Raw genomic sequence first — 26,493 nt, forward strand, 5'->3', positions numbered from 1 at the left:
AGTCTCTGCAGCACAGCCAGAATGAGCTCTTTGACTTGCGACGTTGAATGCGCTACCTAGGACCCCTCAACCCCATTACTTCTAGCCCTTAGTGGGTTTTCCATGCTCTTGAAGATAGAAACAAGGCTTCTTCGCATCACCCATAATCGGATCCCATATAACTTAGCATTCCCAGGGAAAATCTGGGACAGTCACAGGTATAAGCTAAGAGCAAACCTATGATATATGGACACACAAGAGGCACGTGGGATCTGCTCCCTATTTCAATCTCCGGCCTCACTTCACACAAACATCGTCCTCCCTCCTCCCTTCTGCTCAGCACAGAATTTCTTCCAGAGGGACTCACGTGCCCTTCCCACCCCGGGCCTTTGTAGACACCAGTCTTTCTGCCTGGGTTGCTCTGCCATTCCTCTCTGGCTTTTGAACACTTACTATTCTTCAGGGCTGCTTCAGGGAAGCCCACGGCCCACTTCGAGGGGCCGAATCCCTGTTACAGTCTCCCAGCACCAGATCCTCGGCTCTGAAGCACCCGTCACAGTTGGAATCTGACTTTTGGGTTTTGTGTATATATGGTTATTTGACACATGTTTGATTTCTTCAGTGCAGTGGAGAAAGAAAAGTGAAGAAGACATGACATGAAGGAAGACAGATCTGTGTCTGAATTTGCTTATTTCTGTGTCCCAACACTGGCAGAAGTCCTAACATGCAAAAGGGACGAAATATCTGTTGAATCATAGATAACACCATAGATCCTACAGCTTCTTTAAGAAAACTTTGTTTTTAAGAACACACCTGTCAAGTAACTTCTGGGGCTTTTTGAAATCAAAGTTATTGAGGAATAGAGACAATAAACAACATCAACTCATGTATATATATATATATATATATATATATATATATATGCTACAATATAAATGATTACTGCTAGTATTATATATTATATACATGTTCTTGCATATTACATATATATATATGCTACAATATAAATGATTACTGCTACTATTATATATTATATACATGTTCTTGCATATTACATACAAATAGATACATCATATAGATATCATTTACTATTTTTAAATTACATATATAATCAGATTTATGGAGGGATGATTTATGTAGAGTAAAATTTATCTTTTTTAGTGTGTAATCCTATGAGCCTTAATAAATGCATAGTCACGTAACTGCCAATTAGAAAGATGCATTTGAGATTCAGCCATATCGCTGTACCCAGCAGTCTTCGGTTTCAGCATTGAGTCGTATTCTGTGGTGTGCGTGCACTATTCATTCATCCGTTGGAGGACATTTGGGTTGTTTCCAGTTTTAGTGATTAAGAGGAAATCCACCAAAAATATTCATGAGCAGAAGTTTATGTGAATGTAAGTTTTGGTTTGTCCTGAGTGAACACCGAGGAGTGGGGCTGCCGTTCTCCGAAGTGGCTGAACCATGTTTGCATCCCCTCTAGCCACAGTGATTGAGAGTTCCAGCTGCTCTTCCTCTTTGCCAAGACTCGGCATTGTCAGCAGTTACGTGTTTGCTTGTTTAATTGTAGCCATTCAAATTGGGTGGATAAGACACCAAGAGAGGAGTGAGGGAAGGGTACGGGAGAGGAGATGGAACGTTGGGGGGGGGCGTGGAATGGGGGGTTCGTGGTGTATTTCCTTTAATCTCCCTTCCACTCCCTCTATCAGATCTCTCATGATGAAGGAAAGAAACATTTTAAAGAGAAGACTGGATAAACTTGGACGTCCTCCTGCTCTGTGGTCTTGTGGGCGGAGGAAGTACCAAGAGGGCCCGCGAGAAAAGTTTGCATTCAGTACTCCTATTTTAGGAGCCTCTTTTGTTGGGGAGTAAACTTCTGGCCCTGGAAAGTCAGAGAAGCAGAGTCGCCCCACAGAGGAAACGCCTAAAGCTAAACTTAAGGTTCCCTTCTAGATTGTCTGTTGGGGTGCAAGCAGCATCAGGGAAGGTCCAGATAAGGCCTGCAGATCTGAACAGAGCTCCTTCTGCTCCGGACCCTGGGGAAAGGGAGCATGAATGGGGGTGCAGGAAAGTGAAGACTGGCCCCTTGCTACATAAGGAAGAGCACTGATCCACCTGTAAGAAATCTATAAGATAACACATCAAATTATAAATATCCTTGCTGGGCATTCATGACTGTTGAAGGCCGAATTGAAATGAGTGCACTTCCAACCTAATTATGATTAATGGAGAGAAATAAACTGTTCTGGGGGCTGAGTCATGTCATGTAGTCTAATGAAGTATCAGTGTGCTGAACTTTCGTGTGGATGAGTCCTGCCTGACCTACCATTCAATTCATTTCCACTGATGAATCAGCATGCGTCCCGAGACCCTAATATGAGATCACTTTGAGCCCCCGCCCCTTTTAAAGGGAAGGCCTGAATGTGTTTGATATTTAAATAAAACAAAAACAGTTTCAACCACCGAAGTGGAGTCTTTGTAGAAAGAACACCTTGCCCACAGATCCACGTAATTGGGTTAAAATGAGACAACAATTATGAATCACTGGAAGGAAGATGCACTTGTGAAACTGTCCATATGCCTGATGTCAATGGCCATGCAATGTCACAGAGTCTCATGGCTGTGCATCAGAGACACCCGTAGCCCGCCCACCCCTGCCATGTTGTACTGACGAACTGAACTTTAGGTCAACAAAAAATAAACCTGTCTCTCCAGGTTTCAAATTAATCATGTATATGCAATTCAAGTATAGATAATGACACAATACAATTCTTCCTAGACAAAACTTTTGGCACAGGGGAGAGAGTGAGGTGGATAAAAATAGAGAAGAGATAAATTTGCATTCTGTTATCGGGAAAAAAGAGGTAGAATGGTTAAAAAATGAAACAGATTACAGAAAGCAAAAAGTAAAATAATTTTCTAGCAGGTAAATTCTTCCATAGCTTGATGTTGAAGGAAGTTTCTGAAGACTTTCGGACCCTAGATCCTGGAATGGTTTGCCTTTGAGGACATCATAACGCTGACAGTTTTCCAAAGAGTATTTTTGCTACAAGACCAACAGCAAGCTTTAGAGTCTGTACTTGCCTTTCGTCACACAGAAACTAAAATGTCATCACTGACAGCGTCATTCTATACTGAACAGCTACCTCGTCCACTGTAAGTACTAGAGAGAGGCATTTCCAAACCGCATCAGGGTGCTTGGCCAGCCTGCTTGTATAGGTTTAACTGTCTAGTCAGCACATGGCTTACCGAGATATACATCACCTCCACAGCGACTAAAAAGAGTGAGCACTCATTTCCCTTGTTTGGATTGAAGGAATCCATCTATCTAAGGAAATAAATAAAGAGTTTAAAAAGAGAGGAGGAAGGTGTCTTCTTACCTGGATCCTTTTCAATTTGGACCACCAGTCTCGTGTTGGAATTATCCACGCGCCGTGTGCTAGAAGGGACCATAAAAGGGTAAATAAACGGTCATGACTAGATCATCACAAACGAGAGAGAGTTGGTTTCCAGAATCGGCTGTGGGGTAGGGAACGCAGGGGACATGGAGCTCACCAATCAGGGTGATTGCTCCAATGTGACAATGGTGCAGGAAGAGAGAGGGGTCTCATGATAAGGCAGAGAGGGAAAAGTACAAGAAACACGTGGACGGGAGAGATGAAGACATCTCAGGATTGGGAGACCGGGCTTGTGCCTTATCACATTTGAGTACCAGGTCCATAAAATAAAAGCAAGGGCTTGAACTGCCAATGGAAAGTAACTCACTTTCCGATTTTGAAAGCGGTGCACACACAGGCATCTTTCTTTTCCAACTGACCCCAGAAAACTGGGGTGAGCAGTCAGTGTCTCCACCACTCGCTTTCAAATGCTGGGCACTTTCTTACAGGCCTCTCTCTTCCGTTGAAGCACAAGGATGAAATTGGCTCTTACAAACTTAGAAGACGACAGATTGTCTGTAGTCATGGCAACAAATGGCCATCAGGACCAGTTTTTAATCTCTCTAGTTACGACAGCTCACCTCCGTTCGGAGCCTCAGAGCCGACCCATGGGGCCCCTTGCTTCCGAAAGCCAGCCAGTGAGGGTCGGACTTACTCCAGACTTCCGAGGGGCGACCGATCACCAGTGTGTCCCCAAGTAACTGCCTGTGCCGATGGTATCAACCCACTCTGCTTCTAATACCTCAGCTGTCCTTGAACTTCACATGTCCCAGAAACCCTTTATAAGCGCAACAGTCAGCTCTGCTCAGAGAAACTGGACCTGACCCGCTTTGTCTTTTTAGTTCAGATCTTCGGTGGTGGTCTCATCATCCTTCAAAGGATGAAATATGAGATTGACTTCAACCACATGGCCTTGGATATTTAACTGTTCATGACGTACAAAGATGGTGATTTCATATAGTTAAACCGAAGCCATTAAGAAAGGGCTTTCACTAGAAATAAATCATTGAATATAGGTTTACATACAAGTTTGACCAATAATGAGGGTCCTACTCACATTTGTGAAAAAAACTGATCTTTAGCATGCCTGGCCCCTGCCTTTGCTTTCTCTCCTCCAACCATGCTAGCCTTTGTCCATGTCTTCAGCATGCCCCGACTTCCTATTCCTGTCACCCTGCCTTCTTCGGCATCCTCTGCAACTCTTGCGTCCTCTACTTGGAGTCCTTACCACCCCACCTGCCTTCCTGACAGATCCTCTGGTCTTCAAGTCTGGCCCCAGCATCGCTCTCAGGGAAGCCTTCCTGACACCTGCTGTAGGTGAGACTCATGTCATATGCTCCTTCACACATCATACCTCTCCTGTGGGGAACCTGTCATGTTAATATTACTACCAATGATGACAGCTAATATTTCTGCAACACTTCTCTGTGTAAGTACTTCACGAGAGTTAACTCATTATACAAGAACCTTCGTAGGTAGGTATTATTATTATTATACCCATTTCCTCCAAAGAGGAACTTGAGACACAGTGAAATTAAGGCCACACATAAGTGTGGGATTTGAACCCGGTTGGCTGACTCTACCATGTCATATATTTCTTCGTGTGATTATTTGATTATATCCGCCCTTGTACACCAGACCCTAAGGAGCATGAAGACACCTTTGCTCACAACTGGCACGAATAAATGAAGAGTCCAAAATAATGCTGTTTCTAACGTTATTTTTTCTCTCATGACATCTGCTAAGAAGGGAGACTAGCCGCCACTAACTTATACTTAAACATAATCGTTGATATCCTGAGTGTGATTTGATAAATGACAAGCACTTGTTAGTAGTAATGGTGCTTAGGAAGACACCTCAGAATGCAGACTTCTGTTGTGAACTTGTCTCTTGGGAATCAGAAGAGATTTAAAAAAAATGCTTAGATGGAACTAAGAAAAAAAAGTATTCGCTTTTCCTCATCTGTCTCAGATATTCGGGAACCATCTAGGCGAGATCCTGTTGGAGCTTTGTGGGACAGATTCTGCAGATGGGATGGAGAGAAGAAATATTCGGTTGCATCTCAAAAAGGCTGTTAAACCCTACCACTCTGTTCTATTACTGCGTCAGTTTTCCTTTCAAATACCCTCAGATCAGCTGTGAAAGTAAAAGAGCCCAGGGTGGTGAAAAATGCAGCAAACAACAAAATTCTTTCTAATGAAGGCGAAATCCCATGTCGGCATAATAAGTCCCTAAACGGAATTTTAATTTCACCTGAAGACCTACGACAAATGGAATTTTCAGCAGCAGAATAAACAATTTTTAAAGTGGGGCTGAGCCAAAAGAAAGTCATTTATCAAACTCCTTGGGGAATTAAAACACCTTCTAAAACTATGTTAACTGGAAAGCTATCTTTTCAAAAGGCTATAGGACGCAGAGGGCTAAATTTGATCAGCAATAACTAAGCTAAGCTGCCTGTGTACCCCAGGGCCTCTGGCTCTCCACCAGACTCTCTAAGAAGGTGAACTGTCAGCCATACTGGGTAATTTGAGCTTTTCTCCAGTGCTTTCCTCCTGTACATTTGGTGCTTACCACTCAAAGGTGCTAATTAGCTCAGTAATTGGATTTCTGCCTTAACTGTCCAATTGCATAAACATCAATTCTGTTTGCTCAAAGAGAAGATGGGGGCTTGTATCTCACGCCTCAGTCTCAAGGGGGGTACAGAATGCTGGTACATGTTAGGTGTGCATCTCTGTGCACGTACTCTTCCTAGCACCTGCCTGGCAAGTCCCTGTTCATTGCTAGGCAACATCGTCCGGAGGGCCACAGACCAACAGTCTAGTCATAGGCTTTTCCAGATAGGCTGACTTGCTCCGAAGCATCTTCCCTTATGTTAACATGGAATGCAGATAACTCAGCTAGTTTCTTCCCTCAAATTGTGCTTTCTCACCTCCTGATGTGTCTCCCTAAGTCAAGCACCTTCTCTCTTATATGGTTTTACTGGAGGCACTTAAATAATTTAAGAGTAATTTAATTACACTGCTTCAAATTCCCATTTGTCAGCACACACAGACTATTTATGGGAGAATTATTCCTGTTTTTTCAATGGGGAAGTGCGACTGGCTAGAATAAAAAGTTTGATGGGTGTCTGTTCATAGAGCAAAGCCAGAATGGAGTTATGGATGGACTGTAGTTCTTTTCATGGGACAGGATGGCCTTCAAAAATCTAGACAAAAGAAGATAGTCAGAGCTTAAATAGGACACTGTCACCTTTTAAATTGGATATATACACAAGGTTCATTCGGGTTTGTTTTGCATCTTTACTTTTTGCTGCCACTAACAATCATACTAGTTCTCTCAAAGCCAGTGCTGCTCTTCTGGCTGCTGGGTCACCATGTGCTTCAGAATGACTTGGCATGAGAGTCATTTCCTGAAGGCACAGGGTTATATAGTTGGCATAGTGGGCTCTGCCTGAGGACAGACATTCAAGTAACCACCAACCTTGCTACCATCTGGGAGGACTGGTCTAGTTCTGGCTCCCAGAACCTTAGGGAGTAGCTGTTTGGGATCCCAAAGCAAAGGTGAGGGGGTCTTTGGCACAGTCAGTTAAGTATCCAACTCACGGTTTTGGTGCAGGTTTTGGCGCAGGGTCGTGAGATGGAGCCCTGTGGGGCTGCTTGGGGTACTCTCTTCCCTTGTCCCTCTCACTCGTTTGCACTATCTCTCTCTCTCTCTCTCAAATAAATGAATACATCTTCAAAAAAAAAAAAAGGTGGGGGGGGGTCTTTGTCAATGCAGCCACCTTTGATGGGCCTCGGCTTTGACTTCTAACTCCACCTGGAAGTAACAAAGCAGTGCTCCCTTTCTCCTGCCAGAGTGGTGTCAGAGAAAGCGATTGAGACAGAAGGTTTAAATAACATCCAGAGTCTCATAACATTGTACCCAGAACATCCAGATTTCAATAGAAAATTACTTGTCATAATGAGAAACAGGAAGATCTCAGAGTGAAAAAAGACAATTAATAGATGCCAACACTGAGATAACAGAAATGAGAGAATTATCTGACAGAGATTTAGAACTAGTGTTCATAAAATTCTTCAATAAGCAATTAAGAAAACTTTTGAAACAAAAGAAAAAATAGAATCTCAACCAAAAAAATAGAAAGTCAGCAAGGAAATAGAAGACACAAGAAGAACCAAATAGAAATTTTCTAAGCAAAAATATACAATAGAGGTAAATACAAAATAATACAAAATATGTGTGCAAAATAAAAAACTCAGTGGAAGGACTCAGTTGCAAAACGACAGAGACAGAGAAAACAATCAACGAACTGGAAGATAGAACAATAGATACATAATCTGAACAACCGAGAGAAAAGACTAAAAAAGCATGAACAGTCTCAGAGACCTGTGGGAGTATGACAAAAAATGTAACGTTCTAGTCATCAGAGTCCCATGAGAAGAGGAGAAACTGGAGATAAACTCAAGCAAGTTCACACCACGACGCCTCACAGTCAAGCATATACCGAGTTGGAACATAACCTGGAACATAAAACTATGTCAACAAGCTTTTAAAAACTGAAATAATACCAAGTGTATTTTCCAACCACAATGGACTCAAACTAGAAATCAGTAGCTGAAAGATAACAAGAAAATATTCAAACAGTTGCAAACTAAACAACACATTTTTTTTTAAGATTGATTTGTTTATTTTAGAGAGAGAGCATGCGCTCTCTGGGTGGGGTGGAGGGACAGAGGGAGAGGGAAGGAGAATCCAAGCGGACTCCGTGCTCAGCACGGAGCCTGATGTGAGGCTCAATCCCACACCCCAGAGATCATGATCTGAGCTGAAACCAAGGGTCGGATGCTCAACTGGCTGTGGCACCCAGGTTCCCCAAACAACACAATTCTAAATAACCCATGTGACAATGACAAAGTTTCAGTGGAAATGAAAATGAAGTAAACTGAAAGAAAATGAAAACATAACATATCAAAATTGGAGGGACACAGCTAAAACAGTAGTGAAAACTCACTAAGTACAGAAGGGCAGAAAAATAATATTAGTTAAACAATTTAAAAAAAAAGAAGAAAGTGGGAGTCTACTCAATTTCAAGGCTTATTATGTGACTTCGGTGATGAAGACTGAATAGGATTGGTGGAGGGAATTACACAGAGATCAATGAAACAGAACGAAGAACCCAGAAATAGACCCACACAAATGTGTCCCACTTACTTTTTTTAAAAAAAATATTGAGGTAAAATTTGCTTAACATAAAATTCATAATTTGACATTTCAAAGCAACAATGGATTGGCTTTTAATCCATTCACAATGTTGTGTGACTGTCGCCACTACCCAATTCTGGACTATTTTTATCACCCCCAAAAGAAACCTTATACCCATTAAGCAGTCACTCCCTGTTCATCCCTTTCCCAGCCCCTGACAACCACCACTGTGTCTTTTGTTTCTATGGATTTGACTATTCCAAGCATTCCATATAAATGGAATCACACTATATGCACCATTTTGTGTCTGGTTTCTTTAGTTTTGTATAATGTTTTCAAAGTTCATCTATGTTGTAGCATGTATCAGTATTCCATTCTTTTTATGGCTGAATAATATTCCATTGTATGATGTATGACATTTTGTTTGCCCATTCATCAAATAATGACATCTGCATTGTGTTCGATTTTGGCTAGTAGGAACAATGATTCTAGGAACATGAACTCTGTGCACGAGGTTTTGTTTGAAAACTTTCTTTGAAATTTTCTTGGGCATATACCTCAGAGTGGAACTGTCTTTCCTTGATGGTGTGCTTCGATGTAAAAAGCTTTTAATTTCAATAATCCAATTTTTCTTTTGTTGCTTGTGACTTTGGTGTTTAAGAATTCATTGCAAATCGAAGAGTTTTACAGTTTTAGCTTTTTACACTCAACTCTGAGTCATTTTGATTTGATTTTTGTATATAGTGTGATGTAAGGGTTCAACAGCATTCTTCTGTAAGAGGATATCCAGTTGTCCCAGCATCATTTGTTGAAAAGACTGTCCTTTCCGCCACTGAAAGGTCTTGGCACTCTTGTGGAAGTCAATTGACCACAGATGTATAAATTTATTCTTGGACTCTCAATTCTACTCTATTAAGCTATATGTCCACTCTTGTACCTGTGACACATTGTTTTGCGGTAACACTTTACAGTGAGTTTTGAAATTGCGAAGTGTGAGTCCTCCAACTTTTGCTTCTAAAAATTGTTCTGGCTATTCAGGGTCCCTTGAAATTTTAGAATTAATTGAATCTGTAGACCAATTTTAGGAATACCACTTTCTTAAGTCTTTAAACTGATGAACATAGGATGTCTTTCCATTTATTTGTCTTCTTTAATATCTTTCAGTGATGTTTCTAGTTTTTGGTGTTCATGTTTTCCACTTCCAGTTCATCTAGGCTAATCTGTTAGTATATGACAGTTTATAGATCGCTCTTATAATCCTTTTATTTGTGTAAGGTTGGTAGTAATGTCCTCACTTTTATTTGTTATTATAGTAATTTGCCTTCTCTCATTTTTTCTTGGTCATTCTAGATAAAGATTTGTCAGTGTTGTTGATATTTTCCAAGAACCATTTTTTGTGTCATCTGTTCTCTCTATTGTTTTTCTATTCTCCATTTCATTTGTTCCCAGTCTAATTTTTATAATTTCCTGCTGCCTGCTTGCTTTGGGTTTACTTTGCTTTTCTTTTTCTGGTCACTTAAGGTGGAAGAATAGGTGACTGATTTGGGATTTTTCTTATTTTTTAATGTAAGTATTTACAGGTATGAATTTTCCTCTGAATACCGCTTTTGCTACATTCCATAAATTTTGATATATTATGTTTCCATTTTCCTCCAGCACAAAGTTTGTGTTTTGTTTTGTTTTTTTTTAATTTCCTCTTGTCATTTCCTCTTTGACCCACTGGTTGTTTGAGACAGTTTTATTTGACACACATTTGGGGATTTTCCAGATTTCCTCTTGCTGTTGATTTATAATTTCATTCCATTGTGGTTGGAGAACATACATTGTACAATTTCAATCCTTTTACATTTACTGAGGTTTGTTTTACGGTCTAGCATATGGTCGACCCTGGAGAAGAGTCCATGTGCACTTGACAAGAATGTCTTTCTAAAAACTTCTCCCTGCAAAATACTCTGTTAAGAGGATAAAAACCCATGGTACAGGGAGAAAATATTTTCAAGCCACATATCCCACAAAGTACCAGTATCTAAAATATACAAAGAACTCTCAAAACTCAACAGTAAAAAAAGAAAAAATCCTATTAGAAAACAAGCACAAGACTTGAACAAACAGCTCCCTGAAGAGATTATACCAATGGCAAATAAGCTCAGTAGAAGACGTTCAACACCGTAAGTCATTAAGGAAATATAAATTAAAACCACTATGAGAGATCACCATACACCTATCAGAATGCCTAAAAGAAAAAATAGTAAAAACACCTGCCAAAGATCTGGAGAAGCTGGACCTTTCATACATTGCTGGAGGGGATGTAAAATGGTATACGGCACCTCTGAAAAAGTTTGGCAGTTTCTTAAAACACTACCATATGACAATTGCATTCCTAGGCAATTATCCCAGAGAAGTGAAGACTAATGTTCACTCGAAATGTCATAGCAGCTATATTCATAATAGCTCCAAACTGAAAACACCACAGATGCCCTTCAGTGTGTGAGTTGTTAGAGACTGTGGTATATCCATGCACTCAGCTTTAAAAGGGGCAAACTACTGACACACGCAATGACCTGAACGAATGTCCACTTGATTATGGTGAGTGAAAACAGCTAATCTGGGGCACCTGGGTGGCTCAGTCAGTTAAGCGGCAGCTCTTGATTTTGGCTCAGGTCATGATCCTAGGGTCTTGAGATCCAGCCCCACGTGGGGATCCAAGCTCAGAGGGGAGTCTGCTTGAGATTCTTTCTTCCTCTCCCTCTGCCCCTCCCCACTCTCTCTCTCTCTCCTATGTCTCCCTCTCTTTCTCTCACATTTCTCTTTCATCTTATTTTTTTATTTATAGTAATATTTTTTTATTATATTATGTTAGTCACCATACAGTACATCCCTGGTTTTCGATGTAAAGTTCCATGATTCATTAGTTGCGTATAACACCCAGTGCACCATGCAATACGTGCCCTCCTTACTACCCATCACCAGCCTATCCCATTCCCCCACCCCCCTCCCCTCTGAAGCCCTCAGTTTGTTTCTCATAGTCCATAGTCTCTCATGCTTCATTCCCCCTTCTGATTACCCCCTTTCTTTATCCCTTCTACCGATCTTCCTAGTTCCACACTTCTCTTTCAAATACATAAATAAATTAAAAAAAAAAAAAGAAAATAGCTAATCCCACAAGGTTAAATACTGTCTGATTCCAGCCATATAGCATTTTTGAAATGACAAAATTACAGAGTTGGAGAATGGATTAGTAGTTGTCAGGAATTAAGTAGGGGGTAGCAGTAAGAAAGATGGGCGTGAGCTTATGGGAGGGACAAAAGGAGAGAACTTTGTGGTGGTAGAAAAGCTCTGTATCTTGACTGTACCAGCATCAGTATCCTGATTGTGATAGTTTTGCAAGATGTTAACATCTGTAAACTGGGTAAAGAATATATGAGAGCTCCCTCTGTATTATTTCTCTCAACTGTCACTGAATCTATAAAGAGCTAAAAAAAAAAAGTTTAAATAAAAAAATTTCCATAGCTAACAGCAAGCTGAATTGAGTTACTATAATAATAATGCATTCACGTGCAATTTTCATTTCTGATCTGAACTCGCTTACATTTCCAATTAAGATTGCTTCTCCCATTTCAGCCAGAAGAATCCAAGATTATCCAACATTTCGAATACAGGATATGAAGTCCAACTATTCATTCACTGGAAGGTCATAAATATTTAAGGGCTGAGAAGTGTTTCTTCTCTTTCTGCAAATGCAACTAATATAAATAGTAATAAAAACATTCGAGTTGCATGCGGTTGGGTAAAGAGTCAGCCAAAGGGGGACTTGAATAAATAGAGATGCAGAGGATTATAACAGATTCATAAAGATTAAATTATCAAGAAGGTGCTGGTTTTTTCCCAAGTTTAACATGCTTGATTTAAGGTTTTGACTTCTGGGTGCTATATCCTTCCAGTAGCAAGAGGCCTAATGTCATTTAGAGTTGTGGGTGAAATTTCTCCTGCGAATGAAGACACATGTAGTTTTTTTTTTTTTCTTTTTTTCTCATTAGTGACCAGGGGAATGCACAGAATTTGGATTAAGATAAGCTTGGTCATCCTTGGCAATGAGTGAACCCCATTTGTGTACTGGTGCATGCAGCCTGGATGAATGAACTCAGGTCCTCCCGTTTGCATGGCTGCTTGTCTCAGGAGAGGCAGCAACTTGAAAAGACACAGTCTCTGAACATGAAGCCATTAACACACGGTATTGTTTTGTCACCGAGGGATGTGGCACTTAATAAAAGCCCGCCAGCACGTTTCCCGCTGAGCTGGGCTTCACTTTTCCTTTGCTGTTTTCTTCGCTTCCAGAGCATGACACTGCACTCTGCTCATTCCGTCCTAAAACCCCAACACTAAAGCTGCAATGTTAGGTCAATAAAACCTGATTTCTGTTTCTAACGTGGTTAATGACTTATTAAACTGTGTGAGGGGTGTAAAGGAGAGAGTCGCTTAATTCTTCTGATCCTGTTGTCTCGGTGCATAAAATGGCAACTAAACATTGCACAGGACTTTGGGTAGGAAATTAAAATGCAGAGCTGCATCGATGACCGCCAACTTATGCAAAACTAAACAAAGAACGCTTTAACCTTACAACGGGCCAGTCACCCCAGAGAACAATGAGAGACGATGGGTAAATAGAAAATGCTTTTGCTATCCCTGCATCAGTACATCTGGGCATAGATTTTTCTGCAATGGGGAAAAAGCATAGTAAAGTTTATCCTGAAAATGTTTTTCAAATTGATTTTTCAAATACTAAAATAGTTTGTGTCAAATCTTGGCTCCAGGAGCTCAAGGATAATAGGCAACGGATAATCAGTTCATTCATCTCTCCCAGTTGTCCTGCATTTGCCCCAGCCTTTCCCTAAATGAATTATTTTTTTTAATTTATTACTGAAGTACAGTTGACATACAATGCTATATTGGTTTCAGGTGGACGACATGGTGATTCGACAATGCTATACGTTACATCATGCTCACCACGATTAAGGGGAGTCGCTACACAGCATTATTACAGTATTCTTGAATTATTGACTATATTCCCTATGCTATACTTTACATCCCTGCAACTTATTCATTTTCTCACTGGACGTTCGTACCTCTTAATTCCCTTCACCTATTTCACTCATTCCCCCCATCCACCTCTTCTCTGGAAACCACCAGTTTGTTTTCTGTATTTATGAGATTGTTTTCTTGTTTGTTCATGTGTTTTGTTTTTTAGAGTCCACATATAAGTGAAATCATATGATATTTCTCTTTCTCTTACTGACTTATTTCACTTAGCATAATACCCTCTAGGTCCATCTGTGTTGCTGCAAATGGCAAAATCTCATTCTTTTTTATGGCTGAGTAATATTTCATTATATATATATATATAAATATTCCATTATATATAGAGAGAATTTACATATATCTATACATAGATATATATAGATATAGATAAATATATATCTTCTTTATGCATTCATTTATCAAAGCACACTTGGGTTGCTTCCCTATCTTGGCTATTGTAAATAACACCGTAAACAGAGGGGTGCACAAATATTTTCAAAATAGTGCCAAGAACAGCTGCTTTGACAAAGCTAAGAAACCCTCCTCCCCGGTGGCTTTTCTTTATTCATGATAACTTTACATAGAAAGCTAGTGTTCTATCACCCTGGACTGCTCTTAAAAACTGCTTTTTAAAAACTTCATTTCCTACCCAATTTTCTTTAAAGCCCACTAAGAACTTTCTCTCCTCCCTCTTCCCCAAACTTCAAAGTATACCTCTCTCCAAAGCCTTCCCTGACACTAGGAAAATAAGCTCCAACTCTATAACCCCTAGAACAAATACTTTCTTTACTGTAACATAGGAAGGCATCACAAATGGAAAAGGAATGCAATCCATTAAATTACCCTTGTTTTTATGAGATAATAGATTTTTTTTCTAATTCCCATGTATGTGATTATTTTCCCATCATTGGTCATTTTTCATCTAAAAAATCTTGAAGGGGAGCGTCAGTCTAGGTAACTGTTTACAGAGAGAAGCAAACACAGCAATCCGGACACGAGAAAGTATTATAAACCCTATGACTGGTGATGCTGGCAGAATGTTTCCAAAGGGACAAGAAAAAAACAGTATGGCTTCCATGCCCACATTACATACTACTTCCATTAATCAGTTGGTATCACTTGGTACCACCGTGTACAAGAAGCGGCAACCATATGCAAAGCCTGGGCCAGGTCTCTTGGCTCTCATTAAAGTGTGATTAAAGTCAGTCATGGACATATGCTCAGGTAACAAGATTAAAGGAGCCCCATCTGATCACTAGAATGCTAAGGAAGGAGATTTCACCTAGAGCCTCAAATGCACCCATTCCCCAGGACCCAAAGTAGCCTGCCCACAGCCAACTCCATCAGTCACGGGGAGAATGAAAACACAGTGACCATGGCCACCGCCATCCATTCTGAGCATTGGCCGATCACAGGAAAGACCTTCTAAAGTGCTCAGGGTTCTTGGGTTTTGGGGAGTGAACCGGCATTATACAGAGGCCTTGAATTTACACAATAAATTTCCTGCACTATTGCATATGTGATCCAAGGCAGAAAAAGAGTTTGCAGATTTAACGTGATTTTAAGAGCTATTTCCTCCTTTCCGTCGTTTGGAAGAAACCAGCCCGATCTCCAACACTTCCCTAAAAGCTGGGGAAGGACCCCCACTGCCCTCACTTGCTGCAGTGAAAAGGGTTCTGCCCTCATGCTGTTATTGACGTACACCCCCTGAAACCATCCATCAACCTGACTCGGTCACAAGGCCTCGCTCCTGCGTGACCTGAAGTGTGGAGTCAGCAGCCTCAGACAGCCGGGAAGCAGGTGGGCACGCTGGACTCCTTCCTGCAGGCACATGGTCAACTTCACTACTCTGCACTTTTCAAATTCTTTAACTGCTCAGCAAAATGTTAACAGGACCCTGAGTACAATTAGGCACACAGCATCATGAATAACAAGCTCGAGCCAGTGCTATTTGAGAAATTTGCCGCATTGGAGTTCCTCAAAAGCGTCATCCTTCTGGAATATATTTGCATAACAGCTCATCGCCACACCTGAAGTGTCAAACCTTACCCCTGGGTATGTGTGTGAGAGCTTTCTCATCCGTCAGCAAAACAGCAGGATGGGGCCAAGTTCATCATTAAGTTTCTCAGACGTAACAGCATTCAGACACAGACCAGAAATTCCAGTTGAGACAAATCTGAGGCAGAGAAGGGACGTGGAAGAACTGGCCTCAGACAACGGGGCTATGTCAGCCATAGAACCAGAAAGGCTCAAAACTCCTGATCCGCCACTCCGCCCTGGGGGTACCCCAGGGGACGCCCGGCTCCTGCTCTGGGTTCCAGCCGAGTTAGAACCACAGCGTTATGGTGATAAAGGTCTGACCTTCATGCTGTCACTCCCCCAAGATAAAAGGTAGAGAGAGAGGATCCCTTTGATAGAAGGCATCATTTGCTTTTATTAGGAACCTTTTGATTTCAAGTGACAGAAAAACCCGACTGGGAATGGCGGAATTCACCGGCTCGCACAGCCCGAAGCCCCATCGGGACCCAGGGCGAGGGTGTGCCATCAGGAATCACCCTCCGGGTCCCGTGGCCCTGCATTCCTCTGTTTGCTGTATTCTCAGACTGGTCTCAGTTTGTGGGGACAAGAAGGCTGCCCGCGGCAGTAGGCCTGCGTCCCACGCCACCCCCAGGCCAGGGGGACAGAGTGGATCAGCCTGCCCTGCTCGGCTCCCTGCCCCGAGGCCCCAGAGCTCACTCGGGCCAGGCAGAAACAACAGATCTCTGGGACTCCGTGTGAACTCTCGTCTTTCTTTCGCCTTGGCCCTTTGGCCACAGTATCACTCATTTGTCTGTTGCTTACCTGAGGCCTAAAGTCCAGAGAAACATTGCATGCAGAGCGAAGTTTCAGCAGAGGGAAACGAAATCCGAGCCAGGCCGGTGGGACTGTAGGCTCTCGGTCAGCCCCAAGTCTCAGGCGCTTCGCTGAGCTGCACGGACACGGAACTCTCGAGCTCCTTTGGCTTCTCATTCTGCCTTGACACTTTCGTTTATCATCCGTGACTAAGAATGTTCCCTGCTGCTATCTCCTTACTTCCGTTCCTTTTGGGAAGGAACATATTCCCACCCTGGCTGCACCATGAGTCCCAGCGTGGCCCCGTGGTGGCTGAGCTGTGGTAACCCCGAAACACATCTCTTCTATCAGTCTCAAAGTGATTCCAAAGCATTTTAAGTCACTTAAAATTCTCTAATTTTCATGTGCACCCAGACAGCCCTGTGTCATCCCTTCTGTGGAGGGAGACTCCCAAAGACCTACCGTTAGCTCCTAGGAAAAGTGTGGGCCTTTTTTCATTCCTGTCACTGATGTCTGGAGTTACTGAACACCCTGGAAAATCAAGGGCAAGTGATGGCCTCCAAGAGAACTTTTCAGATCAGCCATTTTAAAAGAAAATTGCATCTTGAGTTAGTTCGACCCCCTTTCTGGGCCTGAGATTTTATTCACGACTGCAGGTGGTTACTCAGTACCCATGAAGGTCATGGAAGCCTCATTTCTTCTCTAATCTCCTGGCTCTAGACCTGGAAAGGTCTGGAACCAATACACAACCCATTTACATTGTCAGTGATCACAGATTTCCTAGTGTGAGAGGTCCCACCCTCAGGGCTCTGGCAGGGCTGGGGGAGCCAGGCCACACTCGGAGGGTACCCCTCACACCTCCCGGCTCGGGCACTGGAGCTGCTGAGAGCCAGCTGGGCGACCACACGTAACCAGGGCCCGTGAAGGAGGCAGCCCTGCTGAGAACCGCCATGCCATGGCCCCCGGACCCAAAGAAGCCACTTCTGGAGTCAGGTGCGCTCCAGGAAGGGACCTCGGGGCCTGGGCTGCACTGCCTGTCCCTCCAGTCCGGCTCCTCCACTGACCAGCGTCCTCGTGATGGCGCCTCTTTCCAGCCCCAAGCAAACCCTTTAACTGGCATTCACAGAATCATTTTAATGTGGGAGGCATTTGAGAGGCTTCGGGTCGTAATGGAAAGTGCTCAAGGCTTGGAATAAGACCAGACCTGGTTTAAAGTCTTGGCTCGGCCACCGACGTATTCTGTGACCTTGGGCAAATTATTTAACTTACCGAGCTTCCTTTTTTTCTGATCTGTGAAATGAGACAAAATGAAAATCTACTTCGAGAATGGGTATACATATGGGCAAGAATGAATATATTTGGGAAGGGGAGCAGGTGTTCAGTAAATATAAAAATGAGACCAGTACTGCGCTACCTACTACCTTTATTACTCCCATCGATAATACGTGGGAGCCCACCACACGCCTAGACATGCATCTGAGAGCTCCAACAGCCGTAAGACATCTGAAAAAGGAGCGTCAAGACTTTTATCTCAATATGTCCAGGCACTTTGTAAACACATCCAAGCAAATGTGAAGTAGCTGAATTGCAAGTGGAGATATGTAAATCCCACCTCTGCATAATTGCAAATTTTAATTATAGTGCTCCATTTTACTATTAACCCAAAAGCCAAATAAGCTTGCTGCTTTACATTTGAGAAAAAAAAATTGCCTTTTGAGAAACTCCATGCTTTGCACAAAGAACTTACAAACCATGCTTAAAATAGCTCAATGGGTAGAGAATATCCAGAAAAATCTTCCCCATTGTGAAAAGGTAAAAAATAAAATGTGACATTGAGAACTTCTTTCTTTGACTGCCTTGCCCAAGTCAGGCATGCATGGCCTTGTCCCACACATCCTCGTTAACAAACAATGCATGAAGACAGAGATGGTGGCAGGTCTGCAGAGAGTGAAAGTGAGGGCTAGGAGAGGTGAAGAACGGTATCATTGAAATGGACCTCTGTGTATTGGAATACTAAAGCCGATGGGTCAAGAGTTGGTAAAGGAAATGTAAAGTTCTTTTCTTTTCTTTTTTTTAAAGATTTCGTTTAATTATTTGAAAGAGGGAGCGAGCAAGCACAAGCAAGCAGAGGGGCAGAGGAGGAGGGAGAAACAGACTCACCGCTGAGCAGGGAGCCCGATGCCACCCCAGAATGATGACCCTAGCCAAAGGCAGGTGCTTAACTGACTGAGCCACCCAGACACCCTGGAAATGTAAATTTCTGATTTTCATTAAGCCACACACATAAGATTGGGATGCTGAAGGCCTGGCTTGGCGACACTTTAGTAAAATAATTGAGAGATTTTAGATTTTAGAAGGCATAATTGAGAGCAGAACATCTGGGTCACGGGAAGTCACATCTACCGTGAGCCGAGCAGATGACATCTGGAACAAGCTAGAGGGGAGAGTTAGAAACAGCCCAGTAAACATCTGGATGAGGGCAGCGAGGATGCCCAATGTCTGGACCATTTCAAAACGTAGTTAGTGCTGTTTAGCCTGAGAAAGAGGGCAGTGAAGGGAGAGAGCTGTCTTCAAAGCAGTGAAGGGTGGGCTATGTAGGAGGCACGAGGATGCGGGGTGTGCTGGCAGCAGAAGGTGTATCCAGGTAGTTGTGGCATCCGGTGACAATACAAGGAACAGACGCAGCCCAGTGAAGAGCCCACGGCCATGGCTCCTGGCATCCAGGGCTGCCTAAGAAGGCCAAAGGCTGTTCCACCCAGAGTAAAAGAGGCTGGAGGACTCCCTTCCGCGAGCAGCACACGGGGATTCTGTAATTCCAAAGGTCCATGCTAGCCTCGCTTCTGAATGCCAAACCCACGAAGGTGCTGGGAAATAACACAGTGAGATTCGCGGGAGCCCCCGGAGACTAGTTGAAATATTTTGATCATATAGTCTGTCGTTTGATAAACCACAAAAGAGTGAAGCTTCAGAGCTGTTTTTCAACTCAGGCCGTCCTGTCGCTCAAGGAACAGGACGAGGCTCTGCGGTGGGCAAGGCATCAACATAAACGCAGCGCGTAAAGGCGAAGACTAATATTTCAGGGACGTGGGGCAGCGCGCTGTCTGTGGATTTGGTGTTCCGTGGTCTATACTTGTGTCCTTTCACCGGTTGGTATGATTGTGCTCTGCCATTTCAGAAAGGATTTCTGAGAGGTTGTAGGGACGTATGAAATATGTCTAAACGTATGAATGAAAAGTCGAATGAAAGAAGATAGAAATATAGGGAAGAAGAACAAAACGGGGACAGGATTAAGGATAAAATTGCTGTACACAGAAATGACCTGCACATTTACCACAGTGAACCAGGTCTCAGTCAGTATTTACGACTTCTGGGAGGCACAGAGCGCCAGTCAACCCATTTTACAGATGAGTTAACTGAGGCTCACAGACTGAATAATTTCCCAAACACCTAACCAAGCATATGGGCGGGAACTTTAATAGAGATTTACAAAGCTCACACTTTGGGATGTACTACCGATGCCTCAGTGAGAGCTGAGGATTAAGTAATGCTGATTATCTTCTTGCTAACTAGGGTGGGACCAAGGACACAGAATACAGAGTTGGATGTTTTTGCAGATCGATCACATAAAGTGACTCCTGTTAGTTAAAGCCTAGCATGGTGCCCTCACATAGATGCTTAATGCTCATTTGTGGAGAAGGATAATGCCCAGAATGATTTAATGTTTTATTTTATTTTTAAAGATGTTATTTCTTTGAGAGAGAGAGACAGAGCATGAGCTGGGGTGGGGGTGGGGGGCAGCAGAAGGAGAAGGAGAGGGAGAAGCAGATTCCCTGCTGAGCTCGGAGCCGGATGTGGGTCTCCATTGCAGGACCCCGGGATCATGACCCAAGCCACCCAGGCTCCCCTGATTTAACATTTACAACCAATCTGGAGAATCTGATAGAAATGTAACCACCATGAAAGCTATACTTGTCTTTCAAGTAGCTGTTCAATGTTCTCCTCGTAGCGATGGTATTTTATGTCTTATAGAAGACTTGTGATCTATCCAAACAAACTCATTATTAATGGAACTTTTCATTCATTAGGGCTGAAGACAGTCAACTACTTTAGGACCAAGATATTTGCCGAGATAACCAAAAACACAAGTCAATACTTTCTAGCCTAAACATTTGTTTCACGTTAACGACGAAGTTTGGTTATTTAGTGATTGTTTATATATAAAGATCAGGGTGATATATCATAATATCAGAATGTGTTTCTAAAGCTTTTAAAATACCCTGACATAAGTGGATTTATACACACAAAGCACTATTATAACAGTACATTTGTTGTCCTTGCCTGTGATTTAAGTGGAGACCCCGGGCAGAGCTCATCAAGACAGATTTTTAAGCCGCTATTAGCCAAGAGAACATTAGTTTAACAGTGAACTTTCTAACACCGGCAAATAAGACCCAGATGAGGATTTCCTTTCCGTTTTACACAATATTGTGGGACTCGATCCATTTAAGAAATAGAGAACATCTACTATGTGCACAGCCCCTTGGGGACACAAGATGAAAAAGAAAGAGGTCCAGACTTGGAGGTAAGTACAGTCTATGCCAATCCTGGGTAGAATTTGCTGATGGCCACAAGGCAAATTTATCTTCCAAAGGCAGCTGCTAGACTACCTCTTATCCCAAAGGCCTTCCTCAACCTTACCACTCCTACATCAAGAGGTGGAATCTGGGTGGGTGTGGATGGATGGGAAATGGGGAGGTCGCAGGAAGGGAGGACACTTAGGTGAAGGTCACAGCCCAAGGCAAGTTTTGGGATGAAAAATCCACAATCTGTGAGGTACGCAGAACATCTTGGGAAATAAGCTGGAAATTGAGATTAAGACTGAGGAGGGTCTATCTCTGTGTTGTCCAGTGAGGTAGCCTCTAGACACATGTGGCTATTGAAATTTAAATTCATTACAATTAAATAGAAGAAGAAAGTGAGCAGTCATTAGCATTTGAAATAAAAACCAACAGTTTTAGATACAATGAGCTTTCCAGAACTTTTGCAGGGATCCAGATGAGATTTCCTGCCATTTCCTTACCCACCTCTTACTGTCCTGAATTGCATCACTGATCTTTCAAGCAGCCAGGCACAGGGCTCCATATTCTGATGCTTAACACAGGTGACAAGCCTGGGTTTTGCATCAGGCACTTTTCCCCCAACAGGACTGAACATTTTCTCCAACTTGGCTCCTTCGAGAGACCTCGTAAAGGCTGGACAGCCTTATACGTGCCTGCAGACCCCTCCCCACCCACAGCCAGGCGAGAGGAGGTAGACCCCTCCCATACCTAGCAGCGCTAAACTGGGGACATGATGGCTCACAACAGAGTCAATGATTTGTGATACTGAGTAAGGAAATGGGAACCCCGCTCCAGAGGCCCACACTTGTAAGTAACCCACAAAAGCCGACAGTTCAAGCACCACACTGAATCCTGCAAGTGAAGGAACTCAGCAAACACAGAACCGCAGAAGCACCTTGCTCCGCGCGGGTGTTAGGATGCGGCCCTGCAATGAGCTCCCCACAGAGCTTGTCCTTTCCCCCTTCCGGTCAGGAAGCTGAAAATGGGGATGCATCTTGCTTATGTCAGATTCCAGGCCAGAAAGACTGGCTCCTAACTTATCTGAGACTAAGAGACAAAAAGGAATCTTTTGTACTAACAATAGAGTTGAAACTATCTCGCACTTTCCTGTAAAGAGCAAAGGCATTGCAGGTCCTCTTATTTACAAATGTAAATATGGTTTCAGAGCTCCAAAAAGATACCTCAAATTGTCTTCCCCTAAAGAAACTTAAAGTAACAAGCCAGTGCCTGTCATTTTCTTTTACTCTCTGGCTCTGTAAATACGCACGCTATCTCTTTAAACAAACACAAAAGAGGACTCCCGCTTCTGTGCAAAATTTCACACAGGTACATGTTACACTGCAAAAAACCCACCTCTCTTGAACATGAGGAACCTGCCAGGAACCCAGAGGGGCTCCCCACTGCTTCCCGGCCTCCAGCACTGGCCCCACAGGGAGGGTCAGGTTCGATTAGTTCTCACCCAGGGCACCCCTAAATGTGAGCTTGCTGGATGCGCTGGACATAGTCACGGTAAACACCTGTCAGCGTGGGGCAAGGGGGACGGGGACTTCTATGCAGGGCAGTCAGAGACGGATCACAGCAGCGTGGGATCACACGGACTTTCTGTGTATTAACCCATTTTCTCCTCACGGCACGTCTGTGAAGCAGGTCCCCTCATTTTGCCCCCATTTTACAGAAGAGGAGGGGAGGACTGAGGTCACCAGCGTTAAGTGGTAGAAGTGAGATGTGAGCCCAGGCGGGCAGGCACCCCAGGCTGAGTTTTAATCACTACCCCTCTACTGCCTGTCCCACAAGGGTGTGCATTTTAGGGTCGCAGGAACCATCTAAGGGGAGACACAGAAACCACAGACCTCCTAGTGATTGGTGTCCTGTATAAGACATAAAGGGCCAGAGTTGTGCAAAACGCAGACGCATTGTTGAGGGTGGACGGGGGTTTATGGGGCTCGGCACAGGTATGGCTGTAAGGTAGGGGAGGAGTTCTGGAGTAGAAGCCCGCCTCCTCTGCCCCTGCTGAAGATGGGCCAGCTCACCAGCATTCTCCTCCAGCACCTGTTCGCAGCTCCTTCCCCTCAATCCCTCCCCCCCCCAGCCATGAGGAGTTCTGGAAAATTACTTAGTGGACGATGACTCCACCTTCACGCCTTCCCTTAAGAAGTAACCTCCCCCACTCCATCCCTGTTTGCTGCAGGAAATTTACGACCGGCCCGTCCACACAGTCAAGAAAATACATAAATCATCTTCCACAAGTTTAACGGCGCTGCAGAAACCCTGGTGTTCTCCTTTATGCTGGGCTGTGAAGCGTGCACACTCGCACGCGACACGTGTATTCTGCAGACTCACAGAAGGTACTGCGGAGAGGGGACACACGCCATCGAGCGGCAAAGTCAGCCAAGCAAATGGGCCATGTGGGCTCCCTCAACAACCTTTCCGAGAGCACCTGCGAGGACTGGGCAGTGTGAGTAAACCTATTTTTCCTGCACGACCAGTGAAACCCGGACTAGTACCCAGAGCAAATCTGCAATCAGGCCTGTGCAGTCTGGAGCCTGGCAGCCCCCACCCCATGCTGAGCGAGGAATGGAGGGAGCCAAAGGCTGGGGGTGGGGGGGGGGCATGCTCAGCCCCCAGCCCTGGGGGCAGGAACTTGAGCCTTGCCAGGGAAGGTCAAGGAGCAACCGGAAGCAGGAATTTTAACAAAGCACCTTAGCACCAACTTGAGGATCTTACTTGTAGTTTTTCTCCCAGAATTTCACCGGCCTAACATAGGAGGTGATGAAAATGACACTGCCGAGGAACGGGCTCAGTGGAGTAGAAAAGATGGAGGTGACAATCGTCTGAAAGAAAAGCATGGCGGAATCTGAGAATTTTGAGTTAAGGCGGAAAAACCATTTTTCAGTGTTATTCTATATCGAAATATTATTTCCGATTTTGACTCGATGTGAAAGCTGTTTTCTCGCGAGCGAAAGAAAGGAGGGCGTGTACTTGACGTCTCTGCAGACGTAGTCAGGAACATAAAACTTTCAGTAGGGTCCTGCTAGGTCTCATTTCCCCAGCGTGAAAACCAAATGATTCTCTTAAAAATCCCAGCGGTCTCAGGATGATTTATGGCAAAGATTTAATATCTAAGGTTTGAAAAGAACAGTCTCTTTTTATTACTGGGGTGATCATTAGCAGAACAAAACTGCACTGTGCTACATTTACTGAAGTATTAAGCAGCTTTATAAATAATTAAAATTAAATTACACTTTTTAGAAGAAATAAATAGCATTGTGGGAGAAGGTAGCATCTCCGTTTCTCAAGGAATCTTTTCCCACTATTCAAAAAAATATATTCTTTATGATATATCGAACACTGAGGGCTCAAGTCATGTCTGCTTTAAAAGCTAAAACTGTATACACAGGAAGTCACAGCCATGTTGCACTCTGTATGGGTTTCTGACTTCCTGGTGGGACTCAGTTTACACACCCTGGTTGAGCAGAAACAATTTTCCAATATTAAAATTAGTACTGCTGCCATATTTGGATGCAGACCAATGAATTGATCTCTAGATATCTGAGGAAAGTGTCACGAGGGCTGGTACCTCCCCAGTCTCTCTCCACCTCCCCAGTCTCTCTCCATCTCCATCGTTGGAGGACTGCTCCTAGCTGCCAGTCTCACAGGTCCCCGTGGTGCAGGGGTGACGGTGGGACCCGTGGTTGAGGTGGCCGAGGGCAGTGTGGTGCCAGACTGTCCAGGGCTTACAAAGGCACATTGTTCCTTGTCCCATGTCCCTGTATCTAGCGGGGGAGCTCAGTCCCACTACAGGTCTGATCTGATCTCCTACAGGGCTGATCTTCCCACTTCCTGGAAGGGGGCTTTCTCACCGCTGCACAAATAGAGGTCTTATTTCTTTAGCCTGTGTTCCAAAAATTTCGGCACAAAGTAAAAAAGGAATGCCTGCCACAGACAGGAAGACTCTATGTGTCATTGCCAATCAGGACATAGAAGTGACCCAAGCGTCCAAATGCTTTCATACACTCTCAGCCATGTGCTGGGGGAGGGGTGGCCGTGGGGACCTCACCGCCCGCTTACACACAAATCCAGAAAAGGAGAACCTTGTACTGTCGCAGGCACATCCCCAAGTATTTTCACAGACTTAAGCTCAGAGTTTTGCTCAGGAATAACTGTGTCTTTTTTTTTTTTTCCCAACTTGCTATTTACTTCCAAGCAACTTCAGGAGTGAAATGACATATCCTCCATTAATAATCCATTCCGGCGTTGAACTGTTTGGGTAGCAAAAACATCTCTATGGTCCTACAATTTAAATCCAATTCCTTTTATTGTGACCTCGGCTCCCAGAGAGAGCTACAGAACAATGAGCTGCTGGGAGATCTATTATCACCCATCTGTTTTCTCTTCATTGGAGAGCTGAAAATATCTAAATACCTGGGTCACAAAACACGACAAATTAACCATGCCCCTTGTCTTGGGGAAGAAAAGGGAACTGCATGGGGGATGTCCTGGAGTACGGGTACTGAAAAATATGTGAGAATGCAGAGCCACAGGGGGATTTCTCCGATGGGAGGAGGGCCGGAAGGCTTTGGGGGGTTTGCAGAAAAACCAGGACAAAGTCACACGGAGCTGGGGCTGGGCAGGATGCTAGAGAGGCTGGCTCTGCTCTTCTTTTCGATTCTAAGTATTTCCCCCAAGATTATATCATCCATTTTTTAAATGCCAGAAACGGTTAGCCAGAGGTTAAGTCAGGAAAGCAGTGCAAGGCTGTAAATAAAGTTCGATGTGGTAGGAAAGGAAATAAAGTTTAACAGGTCCGAGGTAGAGCAGATGTGCATAGGTGCCTCAGAGGTTATTTTATTTAGGGGAAGATCAATAAAGAAATACAGCATGCTCAGGGCAAATAGGAAAGCCTGTGGGCATAACCGCTCAGGCAATAGCAAGAAACAAGGACTCCTATGAGAGCCCACGCATGAGCCCTCTTCGTTTCTTACCCACAGGGACAGGGTGACTCTGTCAAAACCTTGCGTAGCGTACATTTAAAATGAAAACGTCTATGCAGTCCTTAAAGCTAAAAACAAATCATCTGCAGCTCAAAAGGACATTCCAAAGAGAGATTCTTCAGGCTTCCCAATATACACATTTAACAGAGAGAATCTGGCTGCATCTGCGTAATTACTAGAAGACAGTGGTCTTGCATGGTCTCTACACATAGTAAAAGGGTAAGCATTCCCATCCGTCCCTGGAGGTTACAAGCTCAGAAACTAGGAGAGGCTACCGAGGGAGAAAACATGCTAGTACAGGAAAAAGCAATTTACTAAAAAGTGCCCCGCTGGCCTGATCGCTAATTCAGTTCCAAA

The 26,493-nt window shown here is 43.6% G+C and overlaps 1 protein-coding gene across 1 annotated transcript in view; it reads right to left on the reverse strand.

Moving 5' to 3' along the window:
• PCNX2 (pecanex 2) overlaps positions 1-26,493 on the reverse strand; it is a 291,473-nt gene that overhangs the window by 54,456 nt on the left and 210,524 nt on the right. The window contains exons 23-24 of the mRNA XM_040624241.1: positions 23,870-23,999; positions 3,360-3,418 (exon numbers count right to left, since the gene is read on the reverse strand). Coding sequence (XP_040480175.1) covers positions 3,360-3,418; positions 23,870-23,999 — 189 coding nt within the window. The remainder of the gene's footprint in view (positions 1-3,359; positions 3,419-23,869; positions 24,000-26,493) is intronic.

This window comes from Ursus maritimus, unplaced genomic scaffold (assembly GCF_017311325.1).
Source record: "Ursus maritimus isolate PB19 unplaced genomic scaffold, ASM1731132v1 scaffold_7, whole genome shotgun sequence".
NCBI lineage: Eukaryota > Metazoa > Chordata > Mammalia > Carnivora > Ursidae > Ursus > Ursus maritimus.